At 34.0% G+C, this 13,550-nt stretch overlaps 1 protein-coding gene across 1 annotated transcript in view; it reads right to left on the bottom strand.

The window, feature by feature from the left end:
- The window catches only part of LOC111057022 (transcription factor SOX-4-like), a 148,605-nt gene that overhangs the window by 65,041 nt on the left and 70,014 nt on the right, over positions 1-13,550 (bottom strand). Inside the window, exons 3-4 of the mRNA XM_039421134.1 lie at positions 9,201-9,720; positions 5,795-6,109 (exon numbers count right to left, since the gene is read on the bottom strand). Coding sequence (XP_039277068.1) covers positions 5,795-6,109; positions 9,201-9,720 — 835 coding nt within the window. The remainder of the gene's footprint in view (positions 1-5,794; positions 6,110-9,200; positions 9,721-13,550) is intronic.

Raw genomic sequence — 13,550 nt, forward strand, 5'->3', positions numbered from 1 at the left:
CCTAATGAAAAAAATACTATTTGAATGCCATTATCTTTCAAACGGTTTGGAATATCGATGAGCAGTTTTTGACATTAATTTTTTCTTGAAAGTCTGTATCGAAATCATGTATCACAATTCCACTTTCCTATTTGGAAAAATGAAGTTGGATTCAAGATGGCGAATCAGAATTTTGAAACCACACAGAAGTAGTTTTTTCAATTCAAATTTCTCAGACTCGAATAGAAAGAGGACATTCTCACCGTTATTTTGATATACAATTCTCACTTATTACGATATTCCTAATTCTAAGAGAAGCAATATTCAAAAGAAAAACATATTTTCGCGAGGTTCTCAATTCCATGAGAAAAATTATTTCATTTTAATCTTCAAACCCGGTAACTATTCCAGCACTAACGGAATATCAGGGTTGATAATATCATATGGAGGATGTATTATATCCTTTAAATAATTTTGTGGTTGAATTTGAAATTCGAGAAATTTTACAAGATTTGGCAACGCTGTAATTTCCTCGGATAGAGGGCTAAGTCCCAGCTTATTTTGAAAAACTATACTTTTATTTATAAATTATTGTGTTAAACAAGGGTATAAAAGCTAGATAATTTAATCAGAAATGTTGATTGGTATCATCTTGGAATATAATCGGTATCATCATCGGCATATAGTTTTATTTGCCAGATAACAAAAAGGGATAGCAAGAAATTGGAGTTTCGAGAAAGATTGAGTGTTATGCACTGCTATCTCTCTTGTCACAGACTATAGTTGGGTAATAACACAAGTTTAAAGTAAAAATTCCGATAGGTGAGGAAGGCACTGTAAAACAGTATGCATTAGAACATTATCTCACCCAATCAGATACAGCACGATAAGTCGATAAGCATTAATTAAAATTAAAGATGCAAGCTTACGACGGTGTACAAAGCAGCGACTGAATTTGAGGACAAGTTCGTGACAAACACACTTGCGCAGAAAATTATTGGTTAAGAAAGTTTTGAAGTCCATCCACATCCTCCCACATCGACTGTAAGCCCGCACGAGAATCATTCCATCTTACGCCACCAGCCAGCATTGAACCATCTTTTTGCAATAGGTTCTGCTTTTTGTCACAAGAAAAACGCTAAAATTAACGGTTTCCCAACACTCGCCAAACAATTATTTCGAGCTCAACTGACACCGATTAGTGGAATTAATTTCGCAAAAGATATTGTCGCACTGTTCATTTGATTGTTGGGAAGCGTCAAGGTTACTCCAGCAATTATTATCAGCGATGCTTTATTCAGTTCTTTTTAATGAATCCGTATAGTGTTGCTTCACGCAACATTATCAATAGAAATGGTCGGTATTCATCTCTCTCTATTAAACGCTTTAGATAGAGACAGAGAAATGCCACACCATAACAAAAATGAATGATGAACTGTTCAAATAATGAGCAAAAAGGAGAGAAATTACAATAATGGTGGGTAAACTAGAGAAGTAATTTATATTTCTGAATTTGAAAGACTTAAAAATGACTTTATAAATTTTCCACGATTCGTATGTTTTGTTGTATGCTGAACGTTTTCGAACCTATTGAGAAATGGATTAGAAGATGAAAAATGTTGATTCGTATGACACTTTGTTCAGCAATGTGCATAATCACGATTAACATTATAAAGCCCGGACCACACGCATCATGCAGCGTTCCTATCCTACTCATGTCTGATATTTCTGTTGGTTGGAGGGGTGGAGGGATATGATGTGTGGTATGCACCCATCCCAGATCGTTGTCATCATGGATAATATTATATGATCGAATCGGATCGGAGTGGGATCGGTAAGCTGAATGATAAGTGTGATCAGTGCTTTACACGCACGCTGTTTTACATTTAAAATTTATTGAATATATTATCATCTCGAAAAATTCGTAAGATTATACTCATAGCATGTAGCACAGTATGACGCAAGGAAAGTTGAACATATATTCTAGGTATTCTGGGAGAATAGGTATGAAACTTCAAGATGAAAAATTAATTTTTCGAACTACTTAGAAATATGTGAGGTATATAATTTCAAAGATTACTAGACTCCTAAACAACTTAAGTACCTTTTTGAATGATGAAATAGATAGAATGATAAATGATTACTATAGCTATGTTCCAATCTCTCATTATATTTTTTCTCTATCAGTTCGATTTGTATCCAGAATCAGTTTCCTTTAAGGCTGTGCAAAGGCTATTTTTAAAAGTTTTTCGATTTTTATATCATCAAGCTATGAAAATGAAAAAGTTTTCTCAGGAAAACATTTTTTCCGATCATTACTTGAGATACGAGTGCCTAAAGTTTACATTTTTGTTTTTGGGACAGACCATTTCAAATTCGGTAAGAGTTTGTTCATGAGATTTAGAGGATAAACTCTTCATGATATTGTGTTGATTGAATAAAACAAAAATTTTCTGGAAATATCAATTTTTGAGAAAGTTATTCAATTTACTAAAAATAACAAATAATAACTTTTAGTTATTTTTGGTAGATTGAATAAGTTTCTCGAAAATTGATATTTTCAAAAAAACTATCTTATTCAATCAACAATACCATGGAGAACTTATTCTCAAAATCTCATGGATTTATCTCTTACCGAATTTGAAATATTCTTTTCTAAGAATTTGAACATTAGGCACTCATATCTAAAAAATTAATGATCGAAAAAATGTTTTCCTGAGAAAACTTTTTCGTTTTGATAGCTTGATGATAAAAAATCGAAAAACTTTGAAAAATATCACCAGTAGAGAATTTATTTTTAGCCTTGCACAGCCTTAAAACACAAGTTTTGCATGTGTTTCAACTCACATATATTATACAATTATAATAGGTATAATAATTGTTATGGATATAATGCTCTCTCACATCAAACTCTACTTTTGCACTTGATGGGCATAATATTATGTTTGCAAGAATGATTGTTAATCAACTATTACATAATATGGAATTTACATATTTGCATCTTCATTGCATTTTGTTTTGTTTTTTCATGGAAATAGAGTTAATAAAGTTGAGCTCTTCATTGATCAATTAATCTTCAACCCTCCTTTGTGAAAAGTTACATGGATAGAAAATTTATTATGAAGGATTTACTGTATCATGAACCAATTTGATCATCATCACGATAACAGCGTTAATCGTGTTTGATAAGAAAATCTCGAGAGGCTTGTCGCAATAATTAGTAGAAGTGCAGTTTAATTGGAAGGAAATGATGAGAAAGTCAAATACAGTGAGAACGGATACACTCTTCTCTGAAGAAATCAATCGGCACTAACCATCCGAAAAATGTTGATCGCTCTGGAGAGCTTCACATAATGGATTTCTCTACGAAAGTAAGAATTTAGTTTATTGGACAGTTCTAAAAGTTGGATTTCTCGATGATTGTGTTGTAAAGAATGACAATAATGAACAATCAATAAGACACTCATTGTGAATAATACAGTGTGAATGTGAATTATAATAATAGTCTTAGAAGATCTCATTCAGTTTCTTTTCTCTTGACTATAGTGAGTCATTTTATTCATACTTTATTGTAAGCTTAGATTTAATGGTAGTAGTAATCGGAAGAGTATTGTTATTCCTTCAGAAGATTTAGTTCTGCAGGCCATATCAACACTCATTCTATACAAATCTGAATTCAAAAGTCAAATCCAATCTAGTCGAATCTATTAATAGTTCCCTTCATTGATTTATAAATATGAATTCCTACGAGAAGCTCCAGGCTATTCACCAAGGCCAGGGTAAGTCACAGGTCATTGTCATTGAGGAATTTTTGTAAGAAAGAAACTTGATGAATATTTTTTAACTAGGACTAGGAATGACACCCAATAGTGTAAGCTCGGATATTGTAACTACTGTATTAGGGTAGGTTTTCATCCATGCGAAGAAGTTTTTGTCTCCGAATGCGAATAGTCAAAATAGTATCTATTCAAAACATGACAAACAATAATCATACAAAAATTGGCTCCATTTACAATTAATAATATTCACCAGCCTTTGCTTCTCATTATTGTTCATCCAGGTCAACACAGAACATTTTAAAAAGATAAGGACTCCAATATTGGATATTAAATTATAAAATCCAATATTAAATTCTCCAAACTGATATTAAACTAAATATTGAATCATGAAATCCAATAATAAATTCTCTAAACTTCTAACATATCGTCTTCCCTGGGTTTTGTTTAAATTAAAATATGACACAATGACCAATATTAAAGTCTCATGAATTTCAGAAAACAAATAACAGGTTTTTCAAATACGTTAGTTATTTTAAAAAAAAGATCAAATGAATCTGATAGGAGAGCCCTTGGACTGAGAGCTGTTAAATCTAGGTAACAACGAACCGAATTTTCCGTAAAAATATTGGTAAGTATAGATTGTCCGAATTTTTCATGAAAACATTGGTGGTAAGTATGGGAAGAAAGGTGCAATATTAGATTGTGCTAACCTTTAAAAGCTTCCAACACGTTTTCCCAAATAGATATTGCTTTGTTGAAACTTGAAATGTCAATTAATTGATGAGAGGACTGCGGAGGACCTTGAACAGAGATCACCGTGGCGTGACAACGGGGATTAACCTGCTTTCTGGCCGAAGGTTGTCACTTGTCACCGCCTATGCTGGCTCAGGCTCTCTGCTGCTGTTTCGCCAATTTCACCCAGTCACAACAATTCTGCTCAATTTTGTCATCAAAAGACGACACAACAAGCGTTTCCAGAAGCATCAAATTCTACAGTTCTAATCGTCGCAGATCACATCTGGAAGCTAGTTTCAATGACCTTGACCTTTTTCGTGTCGATTTTTCAATGAGATATTGAAATAGTTATCGATCTTAATTATTGGATGTCTTGTAGAGTGTCCTTTGCTCTATCCGATTATAATGGTTGAAACGTGAGCTATTTATTTATACTGGACAGAGATGATTTTGTAATTGGAGGTCGAGGGAAATTCTACTGAGCTGGGAACTATAACTATAAGTAACTGGATTAGTACAAATAATAGAATAATCTTGAGATTACACATCTCAAAAAACATAAAACTTTTAGAATTGTAACTCGTAAATCACGATAATCAAACTCTCAACAACTTTCAACTTATAATATTGTTTGATGATAGAAATTTAAATTTCGAATTAGAATTAATGTATTCAGATATCGAACACATAAAATATTCGATTTAAACTTGTCAATTTGAGTTGTTTTGTTCTAAAAAAATAATAATTTACGTGAGAATGAAAATGTATTAAGGACCTGTCTCAGTTTATTATATTAATATTTTTGTCTAGTATGTGATGTCTTGTTGATATAGATCAATAAAAAATCATATTATTTTTAAAATAATCCAGACATCTTGTGAGAGTTTAATAGATTGATTTTCATCACAAACCAACAACCAATTAGACAATACTATTGAAACAACATTCTGATTCTCAATCCTCAGTTGAGTAGACTACTCAAGAGATACAATTCCTGTTGGAATGAAAATACTGCACTAAAATGTAACTACGGTACTATCACAGACAACCAAGCGAACTATTTTTGTATTATGTGGTACAACTCACAATCGGATTTGACCAAAAATCAGTAATCAATGTGACTAAAAATGTACGTGAATAATAGAGTAAGATACGAGAATGCAATAGATGTTTTACCATAGACTAACTAGATTAAACAAACAGGTTAGATCTGTGGTATTACTAAAAATCATGACTAAAAATAATATACAATTGATATGACAAGAGATGCAAGCCAATGGTACTGAAAGAAGACTACTCACAAAAGGATTGGTTTTTGAGTGGTGCTTAGTTGTGGGCGCAGGAGGTGCCTCGTAGAGCGGCGGTGGCGGGCGGATGAGCTTCTCGTATCCTCGCAGCGACGAGTGTGGCTTGTCGTAGATGGCTTGTCCCCCGGCCGAGGACGAGGATGAGGGCGGAGTGGCGGTGAGGTCGGAGAAGCCGCTGCTGGAGGCCGAACTAGAGTCGTGGTAGAGAGGCTCCCTGCCACCCCCGGGGGCGGAGCCGGAGGCGGCTGCTGTGGCAAGCGAAATCGCCTCCAGGCTGCGGTTGATTGTTTCGCCCAGTGTGCGCAATACCTAACAAACCAAAAATCCAATTGTAGTATGTTCATGAGTGTGGGCCGAATTGATGTACGGTGATGATTCTCAGGACTAAACTATACTGAGATCGACTTTGTAGCATACAAGCCACAGCAACAAATCAATACCATTTTAGTATTCGGTTGCCAAGCAATGCAATAGATTGCAGCACAGTTTCTCCCTAAAGGAAATATATCACGAATAAATAAATGAAGATGTCGATTCATGAAGTAGGAACATAAGTTTATACTGTTTCCAAATTATTATTTGAAGTGATCCGAAAAATTCACATTACTAACAGTTTAGTCTCTTGTAGAATTAAGAGCAGTTAACCCTTTTGAAATAAATTGAAACAGGCTTTAAATTCCTCCAATATTTCGCAACCGAACATCTACATAAATTATTATAGGATTACAAGATCATCTTATCGGATTCTGAATCCGAACTTGGATTGATTTCCATTAATAATTCTGCATTTTCAAGTTCAATGTAAAAAACATCATTGAGAGTTTAAACCGCGATATCAATTCATAATCACTCTGCAGATTGAATATATGAGTCTATGAGACCATGAATAATGTATACTTCGAGTAATACTCAATACAATAGTTGTATGTAGCAAATAGGGGAATTAAAATAAAAAATGAAGAACTTGAATAGCAATAGGTTCCTTTTTCATCAATGATAGATATAAAATATGATTTCCGAAAAACGGATCTGTATTGAGAAAAAATAATTCATGGTGTATTTATAACGATGAACAAAAGGTCATCTAGTGTGAATATCTTGTTTTGACAAAAAGAATATTAAGTGAATTGTGAAACGGACTAGTTCCTTTGTTTAAAAAGTTATAATCTCTCCCCGGTTGCGATATACATCAAAAAAAGGAAAAATCTATAGGTGTTTAATCCGGAATTGGTGGTGACCATGGCTTACTGAGCTGAGCCCCTCGAAACTCCAATATCTGATTCTACTCAAACAAAATGTCAAGCGTGGTGACTGTGGGATGTGAACAAATGTTCTAAACGATGTTGCATCATCGCATGTGCACACTCATTTATATTTCAACTACTTTTCACAAAGTGTTCAAACATCCTACTCCTTTAGAGTACCAGTGCATATACTACGGCACACTAATGTGCATTTTCAAACGTAAAATCCATGATAATATTATCATCCATGTCATGTTATACGGAACGCCAGAATTTTTCCGTGCACATATCATGCTAGACATTCAGTCATAAACAGTTCAGAAACATAAACTACAATTTGTTTTTGTCGATGAAAGATTTTGCAACCCTTATTGAGTCTGATTTATAAGGATGTTATGTTTTCAAAATTAAACCTGATGTAGAATTCACATTGGTGGAACTGTGATTAGAATGGAATTTAAGTGCAATTACAGGATTCAAATTGGATAAAACATCATTACATTATCGGAGTATATATTTATATATAAAACCTAAAAATTCTAACGCTGCCATCTATTTTTATCTATCAATTGTTGGTTTTTGTTAAACAGAATTTAGATAAATTTCAATTCTGCACAGATAATCACGGGTATAATACACGTAATAGTAGTCTCATTGCTTTTCCAGTACATAGGCACACAGCTCTAGAAAAAACTCCATTCTACTATGGAATACGTTATTTTAATAAATTACCTGCAGCCATCAGAAATCTAGATTCAATCAAAAAATTCAAACTAACAGTCAGAAAAATGCTAGTAGAGAAAGTCCTATACTCTGCTGCCGAATTTTAATTTGTGAAAAGGGGATGTAGAGTGTAACTTAACTTTTTGTGACTTTAATTTCCATGAGAATTTGATGAGATACATCATAGAGTGTATTTATTCATTTTACTTTCAGGAAGTTAGAACTAAGTCTTTTAAATATAATTTTGTTCTAGTATTGAATGAGTGTTACTCAAAAATTGATGTTATGTGACGATAAATAAATGAAATGAAATATGATAACATAATCACGTCACGAGGCCGGGAAGTGGCCATTTGCATAATCGAGCATGATGTTCCCAGTCAAGGTGTTACCCGGGACTGGAATTCCATGCAAGCCCTGCAAAAATGTCTTTTGTTGATCCTTGAGGTGACTTTATTCGCGCCTCTCCACTCAATCAAGTGCATCAAACGGGTGATTCTGATATAAAATGACCTTATAAACTTATATTATTGTGCGAGATTTCAATGTGAGAACAGTGAAGGTGGTGATGATGGTTGAAGCTAACAATAAGGTGTTTTTTTCGAAATACAAGGAGCGTTGTTATCAGGTGTACCTGAAAATCTATATGAGATAGAGCTCTCTACCTGTTCTCAGGTTGTAGAGCACAGAATTGCGCCCAGAGGGATTTCGAATCATACTTTTGAATGGTGACAATCGGAAGATATTGTTGACTAAAAACTAAAATTCATCAAAATTTATTTGAAACAAGCTTACAATTAAACATTAGTCTTGTGGGCTCCAAGTTCTTTTGTTATGTAACTTTCATTCAAATAATGAATTTGTACAATGAACAAATAATAATTTGAATATGAAGTAATACCTTCCCTTGAACAGAAACTACTTGAGAGGGAGAAGCTAGAAATTCTCATAGAGATGCATCTCATTTTATAGTTGAAGCCTGGATTCATAGAATTACTTGCTACTTGTACTCATATGTTTATATAGTCGCAGTTCATAAATCACAATTATTGATTCCATATTTTTCAATAAATAAACCTATGATTACCCTAGTAAAATTAAACCAGATTCTTCCAAGATGTTCACACTATCTATGAACAATAAATAATCGCTCTACTCAGTTCAATGGATCTACATTGTATTCAAGCCTCATTCAAACTATCCTATTCACTCTCATTCACAATATTACTCGCTATAATCCTCTGCATAATGTAGAGGAGTCATGCACATTATAACTGGAATGGATGGAATGTATCCACATTCAATCTAGTCTCATTTTACTGATTCTATTAATTAATTTATAATGGAAGACATTTTGTGATGTATAAGATTGTGGCAAAAGATTTGAATTTCAATTAGTAAAATGTTGAAATGATTGAGTTTGATGAACTAACCTGTTCAGGCGGCATAGCCTTCTGGTCGACGGCCAGACTGATGGTGTGGGAGAGAGTCCTGAGCAGGTGCTCGGGTGTGTGCGCGTGTGCGAGTGCGTGCATGTTGCTGCCGCCTCCATCGCTGCTGCTGCCTTCACTACTGCTGCCGCCTCCGCTGTACGCATGCGCACTGCTGTCGATCAACAGTCGGGGGCGGCGCGGGGGCCACACAGGGCGCGGTACTTGGAGAGGCGGCAACTGCCCCTCGGGAATCGGACTCAGCGACCACTCACCACTGCCCCCGCTCCCACTGCCGTCACTGCCCCCCGAGTATAACTTTTTTAAAAATGTTTTCGAATTTTTACTGCCTCCACTACTGCCCCCGCTATTCTTGCTTCGGCGACTCGAGTAGCCGCTACTGCCACCTCCGCCGCCGCCTCCGACAGCCGCCTCTCGCTTGTCTCCGCCGCCTCCTATCACAACCCTTCCTCCCTGGCCGCTCACTACGCCAAACTCGTCTTCGCTGTATAGCGGGTTCACTCTGCAAGAACACAAAACACACAATTATTATTGACAAATAATTAAAACTAAAAACAAATAATTATCACTTGAAAAATAAGTAATAAGAATGGGAACAAGAGAAAGAATAAGAAAATTTGTATTGATATGAGGTAAAAGAGCATTTGAACTATTATCTGGAATAGAATACAAAATACACATTACAGAGCTGAACATAAATAGGCATACTGTAATTAATTGAAAAATACTTGGAGCATAGGTTGGGACTCGTGATTGATATGACAAAAAATTGATAGGATATAAAAATGGGATTTATATGAGTGATTGTGTCAGGGGTAGTGTAGAGACTGTTGCATGAGTTCAATTTTAATAATTAAAAAAAAAATATTCAACTAGTGATGCAGAGTTTACGAAGGATAAAAGCCCAATCAAATAGTTTTTCCTATAAAATTATTTCATGAAAATAAATAAAATATATTTGTTCTCTTAAAAGACACTTGCGGAACACAAGTAACACCTGCCCGTTATTCACAAATTTCAATCGGACCAGTCTGCATTTGAGTCTGAAAATGAAGATAGTATAGAAAATTCAGAAACCTATTGACAAGATTATTTATAGGAGAAGCAAAAAACAATATTTTTCTCACATGTTTGGAGATTTAAGAGATGCAAAACAGACATGGAAGGTAATACGTGAAATAGCTGAAGTTCATAGACCAAGAACACAAATCAAACAACTGGATGTACATAAAAGAGAATTGGAACTGGGAGAGAATGATGGAGACCTTGCAAAAGTTTTCAACGAGTTCTTCAAAAATATTGGATCTTAACTGGCACAAAACATATTAAGTAATCAACAACCTGCAGACGAACCCACAGTTACAAATCCTAGAGTATGTGAGACAATATTTTTTACACCAGTAGATGAATAAGAAATGATAAAATTAATCAGAAGCCTCAAATCAGACAGCGCACCAGGCCTAGAAAACTTCAGACCAGAGCTCTTCAAACAGAACAGTATAGTTCTTTCTAGAACTTTAATACTGATTGCCAACAAAATCCTAGGAGAATTGTACCTTTCCTCAGTGTTTGAAGGAAGCTATTATATGCCCACTTTTTAAAGCAGGGAACAAGAAAGATTTGAACTGTTATAGACCAATATCACTTTCAAATATCTTAGCAATAATTTATGAGAGATGTATCAAATCGAGACTCATCAACTTCCTTGAGAAGAGTAATATTTTATCACCAAACCAATATGGCTTTAAATCAAACTGTAGTACCAATGATGCAATCCACAATGTTATTTCACAAAATTTGTGAAGAGACAATATCGCCATGCTTAATGTAAGAAAGAAATTAACTGTGAAGAGAAACCTCTGGCAATATTCCTGGACCAAAAAAAGCATTTCATACGCTGTCACATGATATTATTGCTTGAGAGACTCTACAACTATGGAATCAGAGGAGTGGAATGGCATCTGATCAAAAGCTACTAGTCAAACCGGACCCAGAGTGTCAGAGTCAATGGACAAAGAAGCAGCACGCTCATGGTTGAATATGAAGTATCCCAAGGTACAGTCCTTGGACCAACACTCTTCTTGATTTATATTAATCTTCTGTGCGGTATGAAAATTGAAGACAATATCACTTGTATTTGCATCCCCACTCTAAATGTATTACTACTACACCTGTTCTATTACATGGGTTTCCCATAGTTGAGTAGGTTAATTTCCGAAAAAAATCAATCTATTTATAATTGAAGTGAATTTCATATATTTTATTTTTTGAATAGTATGTACATTTTATTGTTCGAATAAAATTCATTATTAGTATCAGAATGAGGTTCCAGATGAACCTCAACTGTCTGTAGTGGTCGAAGCAGAGTGGAGTGATTTCCTCGTTAAATACCAGTTTTTTTTCGGAATTTGATTAATCGAATAGAGTAATCTCAATTCGATTAATCTTATTGATTGGATTTCTCATGAAAAGTTGCTCTTAACATCAATAAACTAAACAAAAATCATTTTAAGAGTAAAGCTGCGTTTACACCGGAGTTAATAACACAAGTTTTTAACATTTTTGTTATAATTAACTGATGTTAATTACAAAAGTTAATAACATCATGTTGAGTTTCGTTTACACAGAAGTTGATAACATGAGTTATTAATAAAAAGTTGTCAACTTGACTGAATCGACAAAAAATTCTCTTAAAAAAAGTTGATAACTCGTGTTTTCAACAGAAAATTCCTTGTTATCAACAAGATTTATGTTAAATATAAAGAAAATAAAAAACTCAGTACCCTTTTTTTGAAATATTTTATCACAACATGTTTCGGACATTTATGCCATTTTCAAGTGATATCACTGTTATCCATCGAGAGTCGGTAACTCTTGTTAATAACAGGTTACTATCTTCCCCGCAACTCCCCTCGCCCAGCATCCCTACCCTACAACTACAGCTGTTCCCTAATAACTACAGCTGCAGACAAAACAGGTGACAAAGTTATTAACTTTTGTTGATAACAAAATTAGCTGCCAAAAGAAAATGTTATTAACTTATGTTGAAAACTTTTGTTTTAAACTCTGGTGTAAACGCATTATAATTTATTTACATTCGATCAGATGAAGATCATTATTTTAATGATCACACACATGTTTCAATTCAAATTTGAAGACAATTTTTTGCTTTTTATTCCGGCTGTTATATCATATGAATAGTCTCGTTAAATGAAATCATATGGAAGTCAATTATACTGATAACAAGATCTTGTTAATAACAAGGAATTTTCTGTTAGAAACATGAGTTATTAACTTTTGTCAAGAGAAATTTTTGACGTTTCAGTCAAGTTAATAACTTTTTGTTAATAACTCGTGTTTATTAACCACCGGAGTTAATAACGCAGCTTAAATTCCGTATTTTCATTTTGAAAGAAAACGTATGAGTCAATGAGTGATTAGTAGAATTCAAATAGATATCATTTTAACAATCAATAGATTTACAAGCCTATTAGAATGATTTTATGAAAAATTGAAGAACTGTTGAATTTGATGGAGTTTGATTGAAACGTACCCATATACATAATGACGCTAACATAAGATTAAATGTATGAGAAATCAATATTCAATGATTGAAAGCGTTTATAATGAAAACTATCAACTACTCTAACAAAATCGACTACAAGTACTATTTTATTTGTACCGTAAAATAGGCTGATTGAGAATCCACGAAGAAGATGAATATATAGGAGTTTAATTTGATGATTTCCTATGTTGAAATTTATTAAATGGAACTAAATGAATGATGAAATAATTTTAATGTTTGGAATCACAAAATTGAACTCTGGATAAATATGAAAATAAAACTGTTACAAGTGATAAACAAACTATGCTAGTTGAATCATATGATTCGCCACAAATATCATCTTTCTGCTTGGGAAGCTGTATTTTAAATAATTTAAACTTGAAAGCATAATATTCTATATCTAGCAATCTAGTGTTCATGTAACCAACTTTATTGAAGCAATAAACTCCTAGATGTGTAAGTGTAAGTGACGAGACTATAAAAGCCATGGAATGCAAGAAGATCGTAACAGTAATCATCAGACAAAGTAGTAGAACATGATATTTGGTAGTGTGCTAATAGTTTTATGGGTCAGTAACTGAAGGAAGGTTACTGTTACTATCTTGTGGGCGGTTTACATCATTTTTTTGTTTGGCTATCGAAGATATGCTATGAAAGATGATGGGAACAAGATGAATACGGAACACACCTTAATGTAGCCCAACTCATGAGCATATCATTAAATGAAAAGAGATGCAAAATCGTGGAACATGTTCTGAGCATAGATT

This window comes from Nilaparvata lugens, chromosome 2 (assembly GCF_014356525.2).
Source record: "Nilaparvata lugens isolate BPH chromosome 2, ASM1435652v1, whole genome shotgun sequence".
NCBI classification, from domain to species: domain Eukaryota; kingdom Metazoa; phylum Arthropoda; class Insecta; order Hemiptera; family Delphacidae; genus Nilaparvata; species Nilaparvata lugens.